The sequence below is a fragment of the Triticum aestivum genome, chromosome 6A (assembly GCF_018294505.1).
Source record: "Triticum aestivum cultivar Chinese Spring chromosome 6A, IWGSC CS RefSeq v2.1, whole genome shotgun sequence".
Classification (NCBI taxonomy): Eukaryota; Viridiplantae; Streptophyta; class Magnoliopsida; order Poales; family Poaceae; genus Triticum; species Triticum aestivum.
In genome coordinates, this window is record NC_057809.1 from 592,987,449 (window position 1) to 593,009,932 (window position 22,484).

At 49.9% G+C, this 22,484-nt stretch overlaps 1 protein-coding gene across 1 annotated transcript; it reads right to left on the minus strand.

Annotated features, from left to right (window-relative positions):
- Positions 1-11,654: 11,654 nt before the first annotated feature.
- LOC123129765 (uncharacterized) lies at positions 11,655-14,263 on the minus strand. The gene is made up of 7 exons (XM_044549800.1): positions 14,195-14,263; positions 14,001-14,114; positions 13,485-13,769; positions 13,136-13,396; positions 12,834-12,877; positions 12,445-12,631; positions 11,655-11,921 (listed from the first exon to the last, which is right to left on the minus strand). The coding sequence occupies exons 1-7, from the start codon at positions 14,261-14,263 to the stop codon at positions 11,655-11,657; spliced, it is 1,227 nt and encodes a 408-aa protein (XP_044405735.1).
- Between the last annotated feature and the right edge of the window lie 8,221 nt (positions 14,264-22,484).

A 22,484-nucleotide genomic window follows, 5' to 3' on the forward strand; every position in this document is an offset into this window, starting at 1 on the left:
TGGGTGGCATGGTGGGTAATTTGTATCAACTTCAGGGGTAATTCTAATGACGTACGACCAGAAGCACTATTTGCTTTATTAGTGTATATATATATATATATATATATATATATATATATATATATATAGGGGAAGATATACGTATGTATGCGAGGCCGAAAGTACGTACGTAGATACGGTGCCGGTTCTCATGCATGTGCGTAAGCATAACTGCATGCACAGGTCACTGATGACCAAGCATCGCGTCATACCCACTGCTCATGGATCCATGCTTGGAGCACGTAGAAAGTGAAAAATTGAAAAGAGAACATTATGTATGGCAACTTGTTATATTCAAAGTAGCTAGGTTGCTTGCTTCCGCGAGACTCCAGGAACAAGCAAACCGAACAACTAAGCTAATATATTACGTCGCGCTGCCGATTGACTAACTCCAAGGCTCATGAGCGCACTTTTGCTCGGGTGAGTACGGGATCGAGAAATGCATGGCCATGGCAGGGCCGGCATACTTGTACCGTTGTACGTATGTACATATGCGAGGCTGAAAGTATATACCGTATGCTTACGCACACGGCCTCTCTGTCTCTCTCTCTCTATGGATTAACTGGCCTGCTGGCAAGTTCACCGAGAAAGATAAAGCAACCGCGTGTATATACTTGATACAACCGAGTGTGATCCACATATATAGTGCAACACAGCCGAGGCCGATCTTACACGCACGGTCAAATCCGGCACATTTACCGTTTTTCCTGTCCCGTGGGGGTTGGGGATCTCCTCCCAAAGATTTGCCACTGGCCCGTACGAACACGGCAATTAACGAGGAGTCAAGGAGAAGATCAGCCATGCGTATCCTCCTGTGCTGCGAAGCTATAAGAACCGTGTAGAGGCTGTGCCTGTCAGTGCAGGGAAGCATCGGCACGTTCACGTACGGCGCGGAGTAGCCACTAGCGTCTCCTCTCTTCGCCGCCCCCGCTACCTTTACATTGACGGAGACGGGGATCCTGCTGGGAAAGTATCTCGTGCACAGAACTTGTCATGCTACCGGTGCACCCGACATCGTATCGCGTTAAAAAATGTTTTAAAAAATCTGAAAAAATATAGTACATTGACACGACATCAGTCTATGTTGTCGTAAAATTTGAACTCAAAATTCAAAACACTACATGGGATACAAAAATGATAAATTTGGCATCAATGTAATAATGGGCCTTTCGCAAAAAAAAATAATGGGCCAAATCTAGAGCCCAACTTGTGTTATGTACTATTCGGTGTCTACTTTTTGATTTTTGTATCTCAGGCAATGTTTTGAATTGATGCTCAAAAAAAAGGCAATGTTTTGAATTTGAATTGAAATTTTATGAAAACATAAATATATGTTGTGTGAATATGTTAATTTTTTTTCAAATACTTTCAAACACTTTCAAATGCGATATGGTAGTCCGGTGCATCGGTAGCACCATAAGCCCCGATGCACCAGATACTTTCCCGAATCCTGCCAGCTGAGGCACGGCCTGATCCAGGATCTCAAGGCCTTAATGCCTGCCAGAGCTAGCGATTTGGATCATACCCGATCTTTCGTTTTGACCGTGACCGGACCTGTGTCGGTCTTGGGTGGAATTAGTTACTGGGTGCAGTACAATCGAAGAAGAAGAAGATCCCATTTTGTCTCTCCAGAATTCAAGCCCTTTCCTCTGCATTCAATTCGAATAGAAACCGATTAGTACGGGAAGCTGTACTGATAAGCAAACGCTCCAGGCCAGGCAAATTTGATAATTTTAATTTGTGGATAAAATCATTTTATAAAATGAACTATCCTTAAAAAAAATCATTCAGCTGACCTTTTTTAGTGGCGCCCGACACGAAGGCGCCACGCTACACTGTGCAACGCCTGACTGACAGGCGCTGCACGCCTAGTCAGCGTCGAATCTGTATGATCCGAAAATTACTAAGTAAGTGTGCAGTGTCTGAGAGCTAGGCGCCGCACTATACAGTGTAGCGCCTAGCCTCTAGGCGTTGCGCTAGTGGTTGCTTCATTTTGTAGGCAACCACTAGTGCAACGCCTAGAGGCTAGGCGCTACACTGTATTGTGTGGCGCCTAGCTCTCAGCCGCTGCACATTAACTTAGTAATTTTTAGGCAGTCCGGGGATGCGACGCTGGTCAGGCGTGTAGCGTCTATCTGTCAGACGTTGCACAGTGTAGTGTGGCGCTTTCGTGTCGGGCGCCAGTCAAAAATGTCAGCTGAGTGATTTTTTTAGAAACAGTTTATTTTGTGAAATGATTTTATTCACATGTCAAAATTGTCAAATTTGCCTCCAGGCCATGATCGATTGCCGTACGTGGATTTCCTCTCGGGCTAGGTGAGCTTTCTCTCGAGTTGCTAGATGCGTGAGGATATGGCTATGATGACCATGTAGAGATTAGGAAAACATTGAACCCTTTGGTCTCAGGCCACTGTATATATTGATCAATTATCATGACTTACAAGTTTTAAGAGATAGCTAGGATTCCTCTTCAGAGTTGTACACGAGAGGGAAACAGAAGATTACATCGGGAGGAAGAAGCAGACAGAAGAAGAGATACAAGTTTGAAGTATACACGCACACGCACATATCTATCTATCTATCTATCTAACAATACATACATATGCGACTATGCGAGGCCGAAAGTATATACCGTATGCTCATGCACATGGTCTCTCTCTCTGGATTAACTGGCCTGCTGGTAAGTTTAACGAAAAAGCAAAGCCGCCACAGGTTAGACCAGTAAACAATACTTATAGGCGGCTGATGAAATGAGATGAGACGAGATCACGTCCTGTGGATTAACTGCGTGGACACGCACGTACGTACGCACGCACACATGCCGAGCTACAGCCTTTACACCAGTCACCAGGCACGGCCCTGCCTGCTCTGATTGATTACTTGCTTCAGTGAGATAAGTTGCAGATTTTGATCGATACAACCGCGCGTGATCCATATACATAGACTATAGTGCAACACAGCCTAGGCCGATCTTACACACACGGTCAAATCCGGCACATTTACCCTTTTTCCTTTCCTGTGGGGGTTGAGGATCTCCTCCCAAAGATTTGCCACTGGCCTGTGCCTGCCCTTCTGTGCTTCGAAGCTACGTAGTATAAGGGCATCTCTAGCCGCGACCTCAGAAGGCCTTTCCAGATGGTTTTTTTGCGCCGGCGTCGAAAAATCGGCCCAGTCGCGCCTTCAGGAGCCCGATTTTCGCCGGTTTGGGCCGAAAACAGCGCCGGCGGACCTAGGCCGAACCCTGCACGCTGGGGGCGCCCGGGGGCGCCGGGGCGAACTATTTTGGCGTGAAACAGCCGCGGGCCCGTCGTGTCAGCGACTCTACCCTCTTCTCGCCCCTTCGTCGTCCTCATCGCCTCGTTTCCCGCGGCGAATCAATGCCAAAGCTGCCGCGCTGCCGCGCCGGTCAGCCTGCGCCATTGATGCCTCACGGGCGGCGCAGTGAAGGCCGGATGACGCGCGTCCCTCGCCCTCCCTCGCCCGCCACGCGTACTCACGGCGGCTCCCGCATGGGCGGCGCCTCGGCCTATATAAGACGCGCCCCAGCGCACTCGGCGAACTCGACTCTCTCGCCGTTGTCGTTCCTCCCTCTCCTCTCTCTCGCCGTCTCCATCAACCATGGCCGAGCGCTTCCCAGGCGACGGCGCGGCGGCGAACGGCTTCAGCCGCCGCCATCTTCAGGAGAGCGAGGCTCGCCTCCTTTTCGAGGCCGAGTACCCGGTCCCGCTGGACATGCAGGTACGCGGGGCGTGGAGGATCAGCGCCAGCGGCGTGCCGGTGCCCCCGATACCCACCGGCGCGGCGCGGCGTGCGGAGATCGCACGCATCCGCTCGTCCCTGCGGCGTGCGGCGAGGGAGGGGCCACGGTACGTCCCCGACAGCCCGCTTTGGGAGCCCTACTTCCGCCGCCGTCACGCCGAGCAGTTCGAGGCCACCAACGGCGTCGAACCCTCCGGCAGGCTCAGCGCCGTCGGCCGGCGTCGGTGGTGGGGCGTGCCCGGGCGCACGTTCGAGGCCGTCCTCGAGTACATCGAGGGCGGCAACACGCCGCGCCTCGAGTACCCCGCTCCCCCGTCCTTCACACACCGCCGGGGAAGCTCCTGGACCCCGAGGCGCATGGAGACCGGGGGGGGGGGGTCCTCCTCCTCGTCCGGCGGCTCCCCCTGCCTCCACCTCCGCCCCGTCAAGCCGGAGCCCCAGGGCACGCCTGTCAGCGCGCGCACCCGCAGCTCCGGCGTCCGCATCGGCGACAACGCCTCCCCCACCGGCCGCTTCGTCCTCGTCGAGCCCAAGCCGGAGCCCGGCCTCCCCGCGGAGTACGAGGAGATAGCCCGAGTTGGCTTCTCCGACGAGGATGCCCTGCGGTGGGCGCGGGACAACTACCTCCGCGACGAGATGGGTCGGCAGCGCCGGGCCCTGGAGGAGATCGCCGCTCGCAAGCGTGGGCGTGAGGACGAGCACGGCGTCGTGGTCCTCGACAGCGACGACGACGACGACGCCCCCGGACCGTCCAACCCGCCGCCCCAACCGGGGGAGGGATGCAGCAGGGACGGCGGAGGCGTCGGCGGGGGCGACGACGACGGCGACGACGGTGACTACACGCGGTTCTAACGCCTCCTCGGCATGTAGAACCGCGTGGGCGGGCGGCGAGGGAGACGGCGGGGGTAGCCCACGGTAGTTTTTCCTTTTTTTGTAAATTATGTTTAAATTTGAACGAACTCACCGATGTTTGCGTTAAATTTGAGTCGTGTTTGCGCCGTATTTGGTTTTTAAAAAAAACGTGGGCACCGCGACTGGAGGGCATCACGCCCTCAATGTGCGGTTTAGCGTCGGTGCGCCCCCAGGGGGCGATTTTTTGCCCCAGGCCAACGGCTGGGGCAGAAATCACATATTTGACCTGAGGTCCAAATCAAATCACAAACTGACCTCGTTCCGAAAAAAATTTCACTCTGCTGACCCTTTTGTGTGGCGCCCGACAGCTAGGCGCCACACACTACTATGCAGCGCCTCTCTATTGGGCGTCACACCTCGTGCCAGCGTGGCAGCCCTGGTCCAGTTGCGGCCCCACAGACAGCACTGCAGCGCCTCAGACTTAGGCGCCACACTTGTAATGTGTAGCGCCTAGCTCTTGGGCGCTGCACAGTCTGTGTTCCACTTAGGCTGGCCCCACCCTCTCTCCCATCCCACCCCCACCCCACACACCCCACCCCACACAAACCCTTAGCCTTGCGCCCCTCCTCTCTTCCCCTCTCCCCCTCTCAAATCCTTCTCAAATCTTGCAAATCCGAAGTATTTGACCGTGGATTTCGAAGCCAACCCCTCCCTTAAGGTAATCTCCTTCGATCCCCTCGTTTTCATCCATAGGAATTGTCACATTTGCTCAAATATTGCTACTTTGGGGAAACCCTAGTTTTGGCTTGGATTTGCAAATTTGTATTGAATCATGTTATGTTTCTTTGCTAATTTGGGTTGGTTAGGCTTTCATAGTATGCTAGGGTTAGAGTTATGTGTGTTTCATGTTGGTGTTAGGGTTATGCTATGGTTAGGGTTGTGGTTATTGTTAAGTGGGGGTTAGGGTTATTAATTCATATATATGTTATGGCATATGTATTTTGTGCAAATATTTTTTGTTAAGTACTTACTTGATATATGTGTGTTTTTTATTATTGTAGGGATGGGGAGAACATGTGTTTATGTTCATCATGTGGATAAAGAGGCCTTTTTGAAAGGCAATGTTGAGCCGGACCCGGATGAGCTTGACATGGTGTTTGAGAGTAGTCCAAGCTATGCGGAGCTCTTGGACCAAGTGAGGAAGGATTTGAATTGGATGGACCCAAGTGACGTTGTTGAGTTCGTGGGAAGGCATAATGTTGGTTTTGGAATGCACATCCGTTGGAAGACAATGCGTGTGAACTCCGAGCAACGTTGGGTTGCATACAAGGAGACGGTTGCCGAATCTCTAGACAAGGCTCTTGAGTTATTTGCCTCCAAGAAGGTTGAGTCTACTTTGAATTTGGACTTGAACCGGAACCCCTCCCCGTTGGTTGCTAGCACTCCACCACCCATGAACCAAGATCAAATGAGTGAACCTCATTTCACGCAACAAGATTGGCCAACATTGAGCCCGACTCCAAACAACCAAAATGAAGGTTTTGAAGAGGAGAATGATGAGTACGAGGAGGATGACAACGAAGTTGATCTCCATGACAACAATGTGGGTGATCTCGACCAATATCATGTGCAAGAGACAATGGACCAATCCATCCCTTTTTCCCGTGCATATGCATCGGACTCGGATGACGATGGTCCCGATGAAGAAGTTGATGAGGAGGGGTTCACACCGAAGGAGGCCCAAGCATTCAAGAAGGTATTCGGGCGGGATCACAAGACACCATTGTTCAAGGATCTTAGTCTCGCGGATGAAGCCGTTGTGGATGGTGGCAAATGCATATCTCTTGGAGCTAGGCCAAGTTCTCACCGTGATTTGGAAGACGGCAAGAACGGGATATATCCCGGTTGTGAGTTTCAATCCTTCTTGGAATTGAAGATGTGGCTCGACAACTACTCGGTTACGCATTATCGTCCACATAAAGTGGCCAACTCGGACGTCAATGTGCGTTACACGGTCAAATGTGAAGTGCCAAGTTGTCCATGGATTGTGCGTGCAAGGCCATGGAAAGGAGGTCCCACTTGGCGCATAGTGAGTTGTCTACCAAATCACATGTGCCGGCACAAGAATGCGGATGGCAAGCTTGTGTACCAACAACACAGACAACTCACGTCCGAGTTCATCGCTTATAGGCTTTCCAACCAAATATCCACACTTCCAACAATGAGCATCAAGAGTGTCATTGACCTTGTGAAAGCCATCTTTCATTACAAGGTGAAGTACGGCAAGGCATGGAAGGCAAAGCAAGCCGCATTCAAGATGTTGTATGGCAATTGGGAGGAAGCATACAACCGACTCCCTAGGTTGTTGTTAGCTATGGCCACTACAAACCCAGGCATGGTTCACGTGGTTGAGCCTCATGGGCACCAAACATTGATTCACAACGGGAGGACCGTCCGAGTATTTGGCCGTGCATTTTGGGCCTTTGAGCAATGCATGAGGGCTTTTGAGCATTGTCGGCCCGTCATCGCCATTGATGGCACGTTCTTGACCGGACAATACAAGGGCACTTTATTGGTTGCAATAGCAAGTGATGCCAATAACCGGGTGTTGCCTTTGGCTTTCGCTTTGGTTGAGGTGGAGAACAATGATAACTGGGAGTGGTTCTTGCGTCAATTGAGAACAAGGGTATTACCGGCTGAAAGGGAAATTTGTGTCATATCGGATCGCCATCCAGGAATTCTCAATGCGGTGGTGGTTGACATTCCCGGACATAGAAAGTTGCACCATCGATGGTGCATGAGGCACTTTTGTGCAAACTTCTATAGGGCATGTGGTATCAAGGAGTTGGCCGATGATCTTCAAGATTGTTGTCTCGCTTTCACCAACAAGCGGTTTGCCACATTGTTCAATGCATTGCTCAGACACAAGAAACTTGACCCCGGTGGTCATGAATTTCTCAGTAAGAACATTGTCGAAAGGAATATGTGGGCACGTGCTTTCGATGAAGATGGCCGGAGGTACGGTCAAATGACAAGCAATATGGCAGAATGCTTCAATAAGGTGCTCAAGGGTGTACGTGCATTACCTGTGACGGCAATAGTTCAATACACATTTGACAAGATGAATGGATACTTTTTGAAGTATTCAATGGAGACGGATAAGCAGATTGCTGGTGAGAACAAGGATAAGCACAAGTACTATTTCCCACCAAAGGTTGAAGAATGGTTGGACTTTCAATCACGAAAGGCAGACTCCCAAGAAGCTGTACTATATGACGACAACGAGTGGAAGTATGAGGTGAAAGAGCCTGGAGGAACCACAAATGATGGCCACCAACACGGAGGCCGCGCTTTCAAGGTCTCCCTAACACGGTGTGATTGCAGCTGCATGAGGCCATCGTTGCTTTATCTCCCATGCTCGCACTTGTTAAATGCAGCCTGTGTTAGGAATGTGGACGTCAATCACCCTCTTACCGTGAGGGAGTCCGAGTTCTCAATCATGACGGTAAAGAATACATGGGCTCCCCGGTTTCAGCCATACTTGGACCAATCATAATGGCCGGAGTATCATGGATTTCAACTATGGCCGGACCCGGAATTGAAGGTCGTTAGACGGGGAAGACGTAAGACAAAGCGTCTTAGAGGTGACATGGACGGATGGGGCCATGGTGGCGGTGGAGAATACGGCACCAGCCAATCCCAAGAGCCTCGTGAGCAATCCCGTTGTGGGGACTGCAGTCATGGGGGACACAACACAAGAACTTGTCCCAAATCAAGAAAAATATCAAAGAAAAATGATGCAAGCACAAGCCAAGCAAATGATAGCCAACCAAGTCAACCAAGGAGTAGCCAACTAAGTCAAACAAGCCAACAAGGCACTAGGCAACAAAGAGATCGTGGTGGTGGTAGAGGCCGTGGTGGTGGTAGAGGCCGTGGTGATGGCCTAGGCCGTGGGGATGGTCTTGGACGTGGTGAAGGCCTAGGCCGTGGTGATGGTCTAGGCCATGGTGGTGGTGGTAGAGGCCGTGGTGAAGGCCTAGGCCGTGGTGATGGTCTTGGCCGTGGTGAAGGCCTAGGTCGTGGTGATGGTCTTGGCCGTGGTGGTGGCAGAGGCCGTGGTGGTGGTCTAGGCCATGGTGGCGGTAGAGGCCGTGGTGGTGTCTAGGCCGTGGTGGTAGAGGCCGTGGTGGTGATCTTGGCCTTGGCGGCGGCCGTGGTGGAGGAATGTTCACTTGGCTCAATGGACCATTGCCGTATGTGACTTACTATGATCTTGTTCTTTTGGCTCAATGCTTGTGTTGTCATTTTGCATTGTGTGACTAACTATTATATTGACATTTTCATAAGTATGGAAACAATGAAGGGAGTGGAGGACACGGAGGCGAAAGGTGAGCTCCCTTGGTGGTCGGAGGAGGGAGAAGAAGAAGAAGAAGAAGAAGAAGAAGAAGAGAGGAAGAAGAAGGGACAAGGACCATGACCTTTTCTATGAACCAAAATGTGTGCTACTATGTGATATGAGACGTAAATGACTATGTCTTTTTGGCTAAATGTTTGTGTATGACTATCTGATTGGACAACTCTATTGCTATGTGTGTATGAGTATATGATTTGGACTACTACATGTGATTTGGATATGATTATGTGCCATCTATGTGAATCACAAAACATAAAAATCACTTTGTATATGAAAACAGCAGATAGTGCAGCGCCTAAGGCCGAGGCGCTGCACATTACAGTGCAGCGCCCCTCCCTTAGGCGCTGCAGACTGACTTAGCAAATTTTCGGGTGCAAAAGCTCCTGGAATGCTTCTGTTGCTCTCTGGACTGGGATGTCCAGCCGTGCAGTGCCTAAGGGAGAGGCGCCACACCATAGTGCAGCGCCTCTCCCTTAGCGCTGCACTGCTGGACATCCCAGTCCAGAGAGCAACAGAAGCGTTCCAGGAGCTTTTGCACCCAAAAATTTGCTAAGTCAGTCTGCAGCGCCTAAGGGAGGGGCGCTGCACCGTAATGTGCAACGCCTCACGCCTGGGCGCTGCACAGTACAGAGCAGCGCCTATCCCTTGGGCGTTGCACACTCACTTAGCATTTTTTTGGGCAGAAAACATACTGGAAGCTTCTGTTGCTCTCTGGACTGGGATGTCCAGAAGTGCAGCGTCTAAAGAGTAGGCGCTGCACTATGGTGTGTGGCGCCTCTCCCTTAGGCGCTGCACGGCTGGACATCTATTTGCTGCACTCACCCCCTCCCACCCATCCCCACCCCACACACCCCCACCCCCACACAAACCCGAAGCTCAGTGCCTCCCCTCTGCCCTCCTCTCTTCCCTTCTCAAATCCTCCTCAGATCCGGAGTATTTGACCATGGATTTCGAAGCCAAACCCTCCCTTAAGGTAATCTCCTCCGTTCCCCTCGTTTTCATCCATAGGATTTGTCACATTTGCTCAAATCTTGCTACTTTAGGGAAACCCTAGTTTTGGCTTGGATTTGCAAATATTTGTTGAATGATGTTAAGTTTCTTTGCTAATTTGGGTTGGTTAGGCTTTCATGGTATGCTAGGGTTAGGGGTATGTGTGTTTGATGTTGGTGTTAGGGTTATGCTATGGTTAGGATTGTGGTTATTGTTAAGTGGGGGTTAGGGTTAACCAAGAATTATCGGTTTTGTAGGCATGGCTTCATCCGGTTCCATGACGAGGCCACCGTGTGCTAACCAAGAAGACATGCCGAACAAGTGGGAGGACGCATCTTTGGACAAGGTGAAGGAGAAAGATGCCAACATCCCGCCATGTTGGTGTGGAGATGTTTGCAAGGTGAAGGTATCCACCGACCGAAATAAATCATGGACGGAAGGGCGGAGATATTTTGTATGCCCGAACTATGCTTATGATCGTGCACTTCCAACTAACGCCTATGACCAACCACCGGTAAGCTCAAGAAGTAAAATGTTACTATCAAATGTGTGTCAACACTAACAAAAATTTTGTATGCAGTCACCGCCTCCTCTATGCAAGTACTTCACGTGGATAGATCTTGAAGTGCCAGAAGATGTCAAAAAGGACCAATACCAAGATTGTCTTAGGCGGCAACGGCGGTTCGAAGAATCGTTTCGAAGAGGCTTGGAGGAAGAGCGTCGTCAGAAGGAGAGGATGGAGCGGAAGAAACGAGACGAGGAGAGGGCACGCCAAGCGAAACTTGCTCGTGAGGAGGAGAGGGCAAGAAAGCTTGCAAAGGCTCGCGAGGCGCAAGAGGAGGACTCGGCCCGTGACAAGAAGGGGAAATGGCCTCGCTCTACTCAGTAGGGACTTCGGTTCGGTGCACTCGTCGTGAACTTGTGAGGGCATGTAAGATGTTGGTGAACTATTTTCTAGGGCAAGCTGCCATTTGTCATTTGTAATGAATGTGTCGTGAACCATGTCGTAGTTCGAATTGTCTTAAGTTATGAACTCGTCGGCATAAATTTTTTGTTTGTTCAAATTGTTGTGATGATGCAGTCATTGTAAGTATTATGATGTTTCGGTGAAATGAATGTGCTGTCAACTCTGTTTTTGCAGTAAACAACCATGCAACGCCCAGAACAAAGGCGCTGCACTATAACTTGGTAATTTTCGTGGATCGTCAGTGCTCAAAGCCTTCTGTGGCCCTATGGGCAGCCATGGCCAGTTAAGCAGCGCCTATGGGACGGGCGCTGCACTGTGAGGTGCAGCGCCTAGGCCTTGGGCACTGCATAGTACAGTGCAGCGCCTGACTGTCAGGCGCTGCAGTGCTGTTAACTGCCAAACTGCAGAAACAGATTCCATTTTGGCAAATACAAATACTGAACAATTCAACTGAACAAAGACAACATCATTTAGGACAAATACTGAACAAAGACAACTAATAATTTGAACATCACATCTTTTAGGACAACACAAATATCACAATAGTAAGAGTTCACCAACATATAACATAACCTAACAAGTTCATCAACCTAACGAAACGGCTACAAGAGAGCACTTCCATAGTAACAAACACTAATGCCTTCCGTGCGTGTTCCTGGTGCCACGCCTGCAGGCAATCTTCTTCTTCCTGGATGGACGAGCCTCCTCTTCCTGCACTTCCTCCTCCGCCTCCGCCTCCGCCTCATGATCCAAGCTAGCCATCCGTGAGGTCCCTACGACCACCTTTGGGTTGCCTCTGTTGTCAAAGTTGTTGGGCGTGTACCGGCGTCTGGGCTGCCTAGGCTTGAACACATATGGGGACCGAAGTTGAGCGTCCGCCAAAGTCATGTCATCATCAAGCTCATCGCCCTATCACACAATCAAACAATATGGTGAAGACCGACGTCGTAATCAAGTGAGAATCACATCTAAAGGATTAGTCATACCTCTTGGGTGACCGCACCCTCATCATCCTGATAAGCATATGAGGAACTCACATCGTCCCTCTGATGGTGAGATGAGGGGTCTGATGGTGTACCAGACCTAGAGGCAGATGGTTCATCAATTTCGGGATCACGGCAACCGAGAAGATTCGATAACCGCCTTAACTTCCTGGCCTGACGCTGTAACATGAACAAGTGTGGAAGATATGAAACTCCGCAACATAGACTACCTCTCATAGTGAATGCGATTTGTACCTTGAGGAATGCTCGTAGTGGACCATCATCATTGCCTTTTCCAACCGGTGTTTCCTCCAGAATAGACTGGCTCTCATCAGCTGCTTTCTTGATCTCGGTGCGCTGCGGATGAGAAAGAATGAACACGTTAGCCATTCAAACATGTGTAATACGGCCAACGGGAAAGTAAAGAAGAAACACTTTACCACATAGTTAATCACCGGAACAGCAGGGACTCCGTGCCCTACCCTGACATCTCTGTTGTACTTCCCCTTTGATAGATCCTCAAAGTTTACGGGTTCTTCAAGAATATCCTCATTATATGCCGGCGGGCATATCTCAACTCGAGTATTTTCAAGAAGCCATCGTATGTAGTTATCAAAAGCAAGTGGACTATGCTCACGAAGCTTGGCGCGTGCACTGCTACGAGCTTCCTCCACACAAAGCTGGAAGCGGGTAACATACGAAGCATGATGCTTGTCCCAGTCCTTTATCTTCCGCTGCCTTCTCCTGTCCAACCTGCATGGTACAAAACCAAACATTAGCAAAATCAAGGAGTGACGATGCTTAGTCAATACGGTTCATGCTGTCTTACCTATGAAGTGCTTTGTCCGTATCCACCCATTCCGGCGGGTGAGGCTGGAACAGACCAAACTGACGAGACACGCGATGTGGCAAATGAAACTCAACAGCCCAGTTGCATATCAGTGGGCACCGCATACGCCAGAGATCCCTATCCCGCAAGCACATCGGGTTGATGGTAAACTCCGGGGTGTACCCAAGTCTGTCATCGGCGCCATATGGCTGCCATTCCACCTATGAAATAGGGCAACAATGCAAAATTGGTGAATTTTTTTAGGCAAACATGAGAAATGACTGAAGTAATGACCTCGTTACCTGCTCAGGCGTAATCGTGTCCAACTCGGCAACGTACTTCTGGTACATGAGATTGACATCGTTCGTCATCTCGGAAACCACATCCCACTTGTAAGCCCAAGTGGGGCGCCGTAATTCGTCATCTTCATCTTCATACCAAGGATTAAACCTGACGCTCTTCGGGCGTCCAACAGGCAGACGCTCCCAGCTCCATACAGAAAGTAGAAGCATATTACCACCAATGCCTGCACTATCTGTGATCCTGCAACACGCATCGTCCAGCTGCATATGAAAGAAAAACAATGTTAACTTGACAGCAAGCTTGCATTGCTAATGAAGAAATGAGTTGATCACAAAACAGACCAACTACCTGTCGGTACAAGTAGGCAAGAGTCGCTGAACCCCAGCTCCATTTGCTATCGAAGACGGTCAACGCCTTCAGCCACATCCATGGAGCGTTCTTGCCAGTGGAGTCAGGAAACAAAGTCCTCGACACAACATACCACATGTAGACACGAGCATGTGTCTGGATCACGTCATCAGTGGCATCCGGAGGGCACGTCGCAAAGTGAGTTTGAATCCACGTGAAAGCAGCTCCGGATGCTTTCCTTTCCTTCTTCTTCTTCTCTTCTCCCTCCTCTACATCAGCCTCAGCCTCGGTAGGAGCCATACCGATAAGAGCAATCATCTGCTCGCGCCACCCATCAGAATCGGTGCTCATACAGAGAGGCATCCCGTCGATAGCAAGACCGGTGATCAACGAGACATCCTCGAGCGCCACGGTCATCTCCCCAGTCCAAAGATGGAAACTATGCGTCTCCGGCCTCCACCGATCAGCAAGAGCGGACACCAGTGGAGCGTTCAGATTCGGCGTGGACCGGCTGACCAACTGAATCCACGGGAGTAGTCCTGCCTGCTTGATGTACGGTGTGTACCGCTCATCGTAAGGCATGGCAGGACCAGACACCCCATGATACCGAATCTTCAAAGGTTCAAGTTTCTGCAAAAAACAAGTAATGACAAATCTTAGGGCATGTAAATTTCAACTTAAGGCAAAATATTTAGATTACTCGTTATTACCATCTCCTTCTCGCGCATCATGTAGGCCCGGTGTTTCGTGTCGTAGACATCGTCGAGAAGCCAAACCATCCTTACAAAGTTCAAACAATAAACATATATGAGTTCATCTTCATCTCAAATATCGGTATACACTAAACATCTAATATGTGTTCAATTACAAAATCTCAACATCTCCTTCTCACACAATGAATATGTCATATGTGTTCAAATAAACTCAACATCTAATATTTCAAATAAAATCAACATCTAATATATATCTAAAAAACAGATCATATATCTCTACAAAACTCAACATCTCATTGTTATCTATATAAATAGGCATCTCATATATATATATAAACAAAACAATCTAGGGTTTCACTAACAAGAACTATATATTGTGAACTAAGCAACAACACTACGGTACTACCACTATGACTACACATCCTAAATCAAGCAAATCAAGGGTTCCATCAAATCTTGGACAAATCTCTAAAATGGCAACAAATTTACGGAGGAAAACAAGGGAATGGAGGTGTTTACCTAGTAGGATGGATTGGAGATCGAATCCACGGATCAAATCTTCAGATCTGAGAGGGATGTGGGGGGGATTCGATGGGGGCGCCGCCGCTGCTCTCTGTCCAGAGAGCGGAGAGGGAGAAGAACTGCCTGGCCGGGCTGGGCCGATGCGCTCTAACTCACTGTGCAGCGCCCAAGAGCTAGGCGCTGCACATTACAAGTGTGGCGCCTAAGTCTGAGGCGCTGCAGTGCTGTCTGTGGGGCCGCAACTAAACCAGGGCTACCACGCTGGCACGAGGTGCGACGCCCAATAGAGAGGCGCTGCATAGTAGTGTGTGACGCCTAGCTATCGGGCGCCACACAAAAGGGTCAGCAGAGTGAAATTTTTTCGGAACGAAGTCAGTTTGTGATTTGATTTGAACCTCAGGTTAAATATGTGATTTCTGCCAACGGCTGGAGATGCCCTAAGAACTGTGTAGAGGCTGTGCCTGTCTGTCTGTGCTGGGAAGGATCGGCACGTTCACGTACGGCGCGGAGTAGCCACTAGCATCTCCTCTCCTCGCCGGCCCCGCTAGCTTTACATTGACAGGGACGGGGATCCTGCCAGCTGAGGCGCGGCCTGATCCACGATCCGAAGGCCTTAAATGACCGCCGGAGCTGCGTCGGTCTTGGCGCGAATTAGTTAGTGGTTGCAGTCTGGCTCTGGCCGGAGCGCAGAGGAGGCATATCCACTGCCAATGCAAACGGCACAATCGAAAAAAAAGAAGAAGATCCCATTTTGTCTCTCTAGAATTCAAGCCCTCTCCTCTGCATGCATTTCGAAGGGAAACCGATTAGTACGGGAAGCTAGTTATTACTGGTAAGCAAACGCTCCCGGCCATGATCGATTGCCGTACGTGGGTGGATGGTGATGGAGGCAGCTTCGCCAAATGGCCATGATCGGAGTGTTTCTCGATGGTTAGTTACCTCATTGGAACAATATAATTAACGGTGCATCGAACATTGAAGTGCCGTTCGTGATCACTGTACTGGACAAAAGCGTGTGTCTGTGTGCATCCTCGATGAACCACGGCTGCCCACATCTTCAAGTAAACTACACTTACGGTCCTCGTATTAGTTGGCGCGTAACATCATGGTCATGAAATTTGTGAAATGCTCCAATAGAGACCTGAAAGACGAGAATACGTAACATGTACGGCCCTGGCCACGTCTCCTAATACTTGCAGTGATCACACGATGCCCCGTCAGCATACAGTAGATATACGGACCCGATATGTCAGCACGCGAGTGTGAAAGAATAACAAAATAAGTTACAGCACGAAAGGTTCTAACCCGAGCAAGCCCAAGCAAACCTGATGACACAACTCTAATCTTACATTCTTAAGAAGTTGCTCCCCACTTCTACCAATTCCCTCAACAAGCACACTATCAACATCATCTTCATGCCACGTCAGCGTTCACATGACTCTAATTCTTAACATGCATGTGCCATGTCATCCTGCAGTCACCACTCACCAGCATACAAAACAGACCGTGGACCAGCCCTTATCATTTTGTCTGCCACTTGCCAGGTTGATTATTTCCCTCGACCCAAACTTCTTGCGTCTGGGCTTTTTCACTCCGCATGTTGCCTCGGACGACTCGACTCGATTTATTGTCGTTGGGCTGTACTACAACACGCATCATACTCAGGCCTACATCTTCCCATCCGATTCCCTTCCCCTACCTGAGTCGCTCACCTTCCCGTCCGATCCCCTTCCCCTGCAGGCTACAATCTTGGCAACTGAATAGGCGATGGTCCCTTCAGCTCTTCATTCCAATCTGAAACGGGGCGCGGTTTCATGGACTACAACTGGGAAATTAAGAGCACCAAGTAGCACTACTCCTCTTCCGGTTGTCTATATATGGTATATTTTTCTCTCCAAGCAGCACCAAAACTCGAAGTAATCAATCTCTTTCTGTTATCTTTCCTTTTATTGTGAATTCTCAACAACCCTCTCGCCCCTGCCGTATGGAAACTCGAGAGGATGACTTGCAGTGGCCAAATCTGTCAATCTGTCTCGCCTCAGCGGCCGTTCTCTTCAGTTTGACAATGGATGATGGAGGTGGTGCGCTAGAGGAGAGTCTAGAGATGTGCTTAGGATTTTTCTGGTGGTACATCTCAGGTGGAGGAGGGTGAGCTGCCCTCCGACTCAATCCCTGTCATGGTCGTGTAAACCGTTGTGCTCCATGATGCTGGTGCCTGCAGGTATGTGGGTATAATCAAATCAGACAATGTACGGTAGTCCCTTTTTTTGCAGGGTGCTCTTTGCGAATGGCTTGGACATCTGTCCTTGGTGGTATGTACCGTATGTATGCGTGGGACTGTACGTATATGTGGTATTATCATCCATGGCGAGGAGAAAAACCGTGCAGTATTTATCTTGAGAAAAGGAATCTTTGTTGTTATAGCGGATGATGATCCCTTGATAAAAGACACATTTGTAATTAGGACGATGATAGAAGAATATGGATTCCATCAGATTAGTTCAGTCGCCGGTAGTGATTTTATTATCAGAATTAGTTATATTCAATACTTCATTTGTAATTAGGAGGGTAGCAAGTAATGCATGTTATATCTTTTGACAGCAGCAGATTATAAAATCCTGTTTTTGTATGTCCACATTCCTCTATCCTATTTTTGTTCACATTCTTTCCTTTTATTATAGAGGCCGGCCTGATGTTATGGACGCATGCGAATGGTTCATATGTAGCTTACATATAGAAGATGCAATGTTCTCTATTATTTATTTATGAAGAAGATAGCTACCATGACGACCTCACATACTAAATGGTCAACCACGCATAGAAGCATCTCAGAAAATACACTACGACCTCTACCTAAAATTAGTAAATCCGTTGCTTAAATTTAAAATTAGTTATCACTAGAATGATCATCATCATTTCTAATCGAGAAGAACTCTCATTACTACTCTTTGGGAAATTTCTATTTCCATACCAAATCTTTAATATTTCTATTCATATGGTAATCACTTTGATCTGTATTCGTTAAACTAATGGTAGAACTGGCAGACCCTGCAACTACAATCTAGAGTGACTCTCATAGTTTCACTATTTGCCACTCCATGGATTTTCCTTCAATACTTCAAAAATTCCCGCCGCAACGCGCCGGGTATTATCTAGTTTGTTAAGATTAAGAGCAACTTCAAGGCACCGACCCAAACTGTCCGCGCGTGTCCGTTTAGATCGAAACTGACACAAAAGGCGACCCAATGCGCCGACGCAAACGGACCAGCAATCGGATTTTGTCCACGCGTGACCCATTTCAGACCCAAATTTTGGTCGTGTATGTGTCAGCGCGGACACACAGCAGACGCTCGCCCTTGCCCTCCCCATGGCCCGCCTGTCGGTGGCGCATTGGTCATTTCCCCTTCCTCCCATCGACCGCCACACACCCGGCCGCCCACTCGCCGCCGCTGTCCAGTTCCGGTGCCCGGGCCGGCCGCCCATACCCAGATACCTCCCCCTAGCAGCACACCACCCCTCGACGGCCCCATACTCTGACGTTTGGTGCACTGTTTTCGCCGCCATCTCAACACTCCAACGTCGTAGGCACCCCCTCGCCTACGCCGCTGGCAACACCGGCTTGGGTGTCTACCTTGTACCGGCGTCAGAAATCTGAGATTCAAAATGGCCAATGCCTTGTCTCTCGCGCGTACCTACTCGATATACAGACATAATCGAGTGTCTTGATCACGTGACTTGATGTTAAAACTTGTTACTGACTAGTAATATACATCATTTTCCCCAAGTCTGGAGTGGTTAAAAATTGTGGCTTGTAGTGAGAGCATCTGCAGCTGCGGGCGTTGACCGGGCATTCCTCAAATCATGCCTCCACATCCGAGTATCTCATATCCGGTATTTTATATCCATACTAACAATGCAATGTGGAACTAAACAACGTAGATCATCGAACATAGAAATGCACATTCCGATCACCAACGGATCTCCAAATGATAGTTCACATAAACGATGGACAAGTTTAAACAAGATTGCTAAAACCTTGAAATTAAAGACGAGACGACAGAGCTTCACCACTTCGTCAGCGGGCCTTTGCCCTTCCGATCGCCGGCGCAGTTGTAGGCGTCCGCGCCTAGTGGAGGGTCTTGGTCGTCCGAGGAGGAGGTGCAGTTGTCGCGGTCGCGGTCGCTGTCGTCGGAGTCAGAGTCGAAGAGCACGATGAGCCCCTTCATCCGACGGACCGCCATGTCCTGCTTTTGCTTCAACTTGGCGATCTGAGCCTTCTCCGCCGCTGCCTCCTTCGCCTCGCGCTCCATTTGCTCAATGGCAAGCCCCATATCCGTCATATATTTGGGTTGGATATGAGGGGCGCGCTCCTCCGATTCCAGAGCGCGCGTGCGGGCCGACGGTGCGGGCACTAACACCCACCGCTGCCCACGTGGAGGAGTGACCGGCAGGGGAAGGAGACGACGCGGGGACGGTGCGGACTGCGCTGTCCTGGAAGTCGCTAAGCGCGGGCCGGGAGAATCCACGTCCGGCGTCCTCGTTTCGCCGGCGCGGGAGCTGCGACGACGCTTCAGATCCAGAGCTACGACCGGTCTCCGCCTTGGACTGCTCCAACGCAATGTGGAGGGCCATCTCCTCCTCGTAGTCCAGCTTAGAACCAGAGTGGCTGCCGGAGCTGGACATCGGAGTGGATGGGATCGGAATCGGAAAGGGAGAGAAGAGGATTGAGCAAGAGAGAGTGGTTAGGGTTTGAAGCGAGGCGCACAGATTGGGTTTTTTATGGGACAACTGTAGAATCGGTGGTGGGCCGAGCCTGTCAGGCGGACGCGCCCGGACATGCCCGGGTCGCCCCATATCCGTCCTATATTTGGGTTGGATATGAAAGGTGTCAGTCAGTCCGGACGTTTGTCCATGGTTTAAAAGGCCCGATTGGGTCGGGCTTTTATTATCGGTCAGTGACCGGACGGCCTGCCCGGCCTTTTGAGAGGGATATGATAGGTCCGGCTATAGATGCTCTAAACTCATTTTTCTCGCAGTATAGACCGGTTAAATTAAGTTATTTATCCTTCTAGCTATTATGGTGTACCGTAGCAATTCATGTGCAGTAATGCCAATTACTCGTGCAAGTGCAAACGAGTTAGAGTACGATTACTCGTACACGTTACTTAATCAATTAAGTACAGCCTGCAATTAGTTAATTGCTTAAGTACAGCAACTCCTGGCATGTACGTACACTGTTCCGAACGCGGGTACTACTACAAAAGCAGTGTTTGATTAAGTACTCTTGTCACACTTACTTTTGCTCCATGCTGCATGTGATGTGACCTTACTACCAAAGAAATACGGCCACCTTTTGCTCAAAGCTAATTAAAGATGATTTCAATAGTTAATTGCATGCGTAGGTCACTGCCGAGCAAATATTGCGTCTCGTCCACTGCTCATGGATCCATGGGTTACATGGGAACATGACACGTCGTACCCTTACGTACTCTCGCAAGCAGCAAAAAAAAAAAAAACAGAATCAAAGAGCGTATATGCGCCATGTGATTCATGAGGTCATTATAATTGCTAGTCTATATCTATACCTACTAATACTAATACTAATACTAATATTAATACTAATACTAATTCTAATACTAATAAAAGGGCTATTGCTTCTTACCATCGTAATTTCATCCGTCCGTCCATCCCACCTTTTTCGTAGGTCGCGCGCCACTGGGCCCTCAAATTGTTGCACCGCCGATCTTTTCGAATGGGCCACGGATGGACCTTTTCGCAGTCACGCAAAAAAAATTCACCAGCATCACGGTTCAAACTCGGGACCTGAATCGTCGCGGAGAGCTACATCAACCAGTTGAGCCATCTATATTACATGTTCAATTATCCCACCTCACTGCTTTAGACATGATTCTACCAGTTTATTGGACCGTAGCTTTCCTGTAATATCAGCAGGGCGTCCTAAAAGGAGAGTGGGAACAGACTTGAGGCTAAACGGAATTGTGGGCTGTCTTTTACGGTATTAAAGGAACTATGAATTTCCATAGTTGAATGGAAATGTGGGATGTCTTGGGGCTATTATTAAAAAGGAAGGACGAATCTCGGTAGATGCCGATGGCATGCAAGCGAAGAGACAAACAAGAAGATAAGCTTGGAGGAACGGAGGCAACCACTGATGAAGCTATGTACCTAGGATAGGGTCATGGATCTGTCCAACATACCCTCCCCAAGGACATCTTTACAAAGAACCAGAAGCAGTCGAAGAAAAATCATCATCCACTCGACCATGAAGATGTGTTCACTCGACCACCTTGAAGACACTCGACCATGCTAACAACCACTCGACCACCAGAAGATGCGAAGTCCTTCACTCCGCAACGGTCAGGGTTTAAGCCATAGCTTTATGGACATTTATAGCACTTTACTTCGAACGTTACCAGTAACGCTCCTCCATAATGAACATTGAACCCTGTGTAACGGAGGGGAGCTGGGGTCCTGGCGCACTCTATATAAGCCACCCCCTCCTCTGGGACAAGGGTTCGCACCTTCTGTAATTCACACGCATATATCCAGTCGACCGTCTCCGGGCTCCGAGACGTAGGGCTGTTACTTCCTCCGAGAAGGGCCTGAACTCGTAAAACTCGCGTGTACAACTCCTCCATAGCTAGGATCTTGCCTCTACGTTCCTACCCCCCTATTCTATTGTCAGTCCTAGAACCACGACAGTTGGCGTCTACCGTGGGGCAGGTGTCTTAGCGACTTGTTGGAGAAGTTGCAATTTTTATGATCCCCTTCATCATGGTTTCAGGCGGAGGTTTGGCTGAGGGCCGCAAGATCCGTCTCGGCGCGCTCGTGTTTGTCGCCGACGACTCCGCTTGGCTTCAGGAGGCTCCACTCGACGTCGACGCACTCCCCACCCATGGGGCGACGCACTTTCGCGCGTGCGTCCGCGGCGTCCTCCTGCGGCAGCCGTCGACCCAGTATCAGTCGGCTCCAGCAATTTTCACCCTCCCTGTGGCCCGCCGGAGCAAACGTTCCGGTCGGTCGAGGCTTCAACGGTGGGTGAGGCATGCGGCGGCTCGCCAGTCTACCACCCCTCAAGTCGCGGCAATCGAGCCTGACAAAACTCTCTACGGTTTGTTCGATCTGTCGACTGGCTCCGTAGAGACTGCGTCCGAGTGCGACAGCAGCGACCCAGCGGCAGAAGTTTTGATGGTCAATGGACCTCGCAGTCCTCCTGGCTTCACCCGTGAAGACGGAGGCGACGGGAACGGCGATCCATCGCGCGTTCATGAAGAGTACCGCCCCGAACCCCTCTCTTCACAGCAGAGGGAGGAACTTCGCCGCCGAAACATGGATGCACTACATACTCCTATAGTTGGAGAAACCCCTGTGGCCCAGGCCTTGGAGCAGGCGCGCTTGGCCAACTTGGCTGAGCGCACTCAACTGGAGAACCTCCAGCGTGCACTCGATGATCGCACTCGTCAGCGTGCTCCCGAATCTAGCCGACGCCAACTTTTTCCACCTCCGACTCAGGTATACCGAACCCGATCCAGAATCTAGCAGCTACTGCCCAGATAGCGGAGTCGATCCAACCTTCCCAGTCAGAAGCTGGCCGAGGTCTGGTGCAGATTCGAGCCTTGCTCCGGGCGGTGGGAGAACATAATATGGTCGTATCTCAGTCGTGGAATAGGATCCATAGCAGATCCGTGGTTGCAAACACAGTTCAGTCGGCCCATAGCCCAAGATCGCCCCCGAGGCATGAGGG

Bases quoted from the DNA above. Each gene is read 5' to 3' on its own strand.
- LOC123129765 (XM_044549800.1), bottom strand. From the start codon at position 14,263: ATGGTTTGGCTTCTCGACGATGTCTACGACACGAAACACCGGGCCTAC. The intron at 13,770-14,000 runs GTCAGCCGGTCC...GCTCCTACCGAG, and splicing joins TACTCCCGTGGATTCAGTTG to GCTGAGGCTGATGTAGAGGA. The intron at 12,632-12,833 runs GTAAGACAGCAT...TCGTGAGCATAG, and splicing joins ACGGACAAAGCACTTCATAG to TCCACTTGCTTTTGATAACT.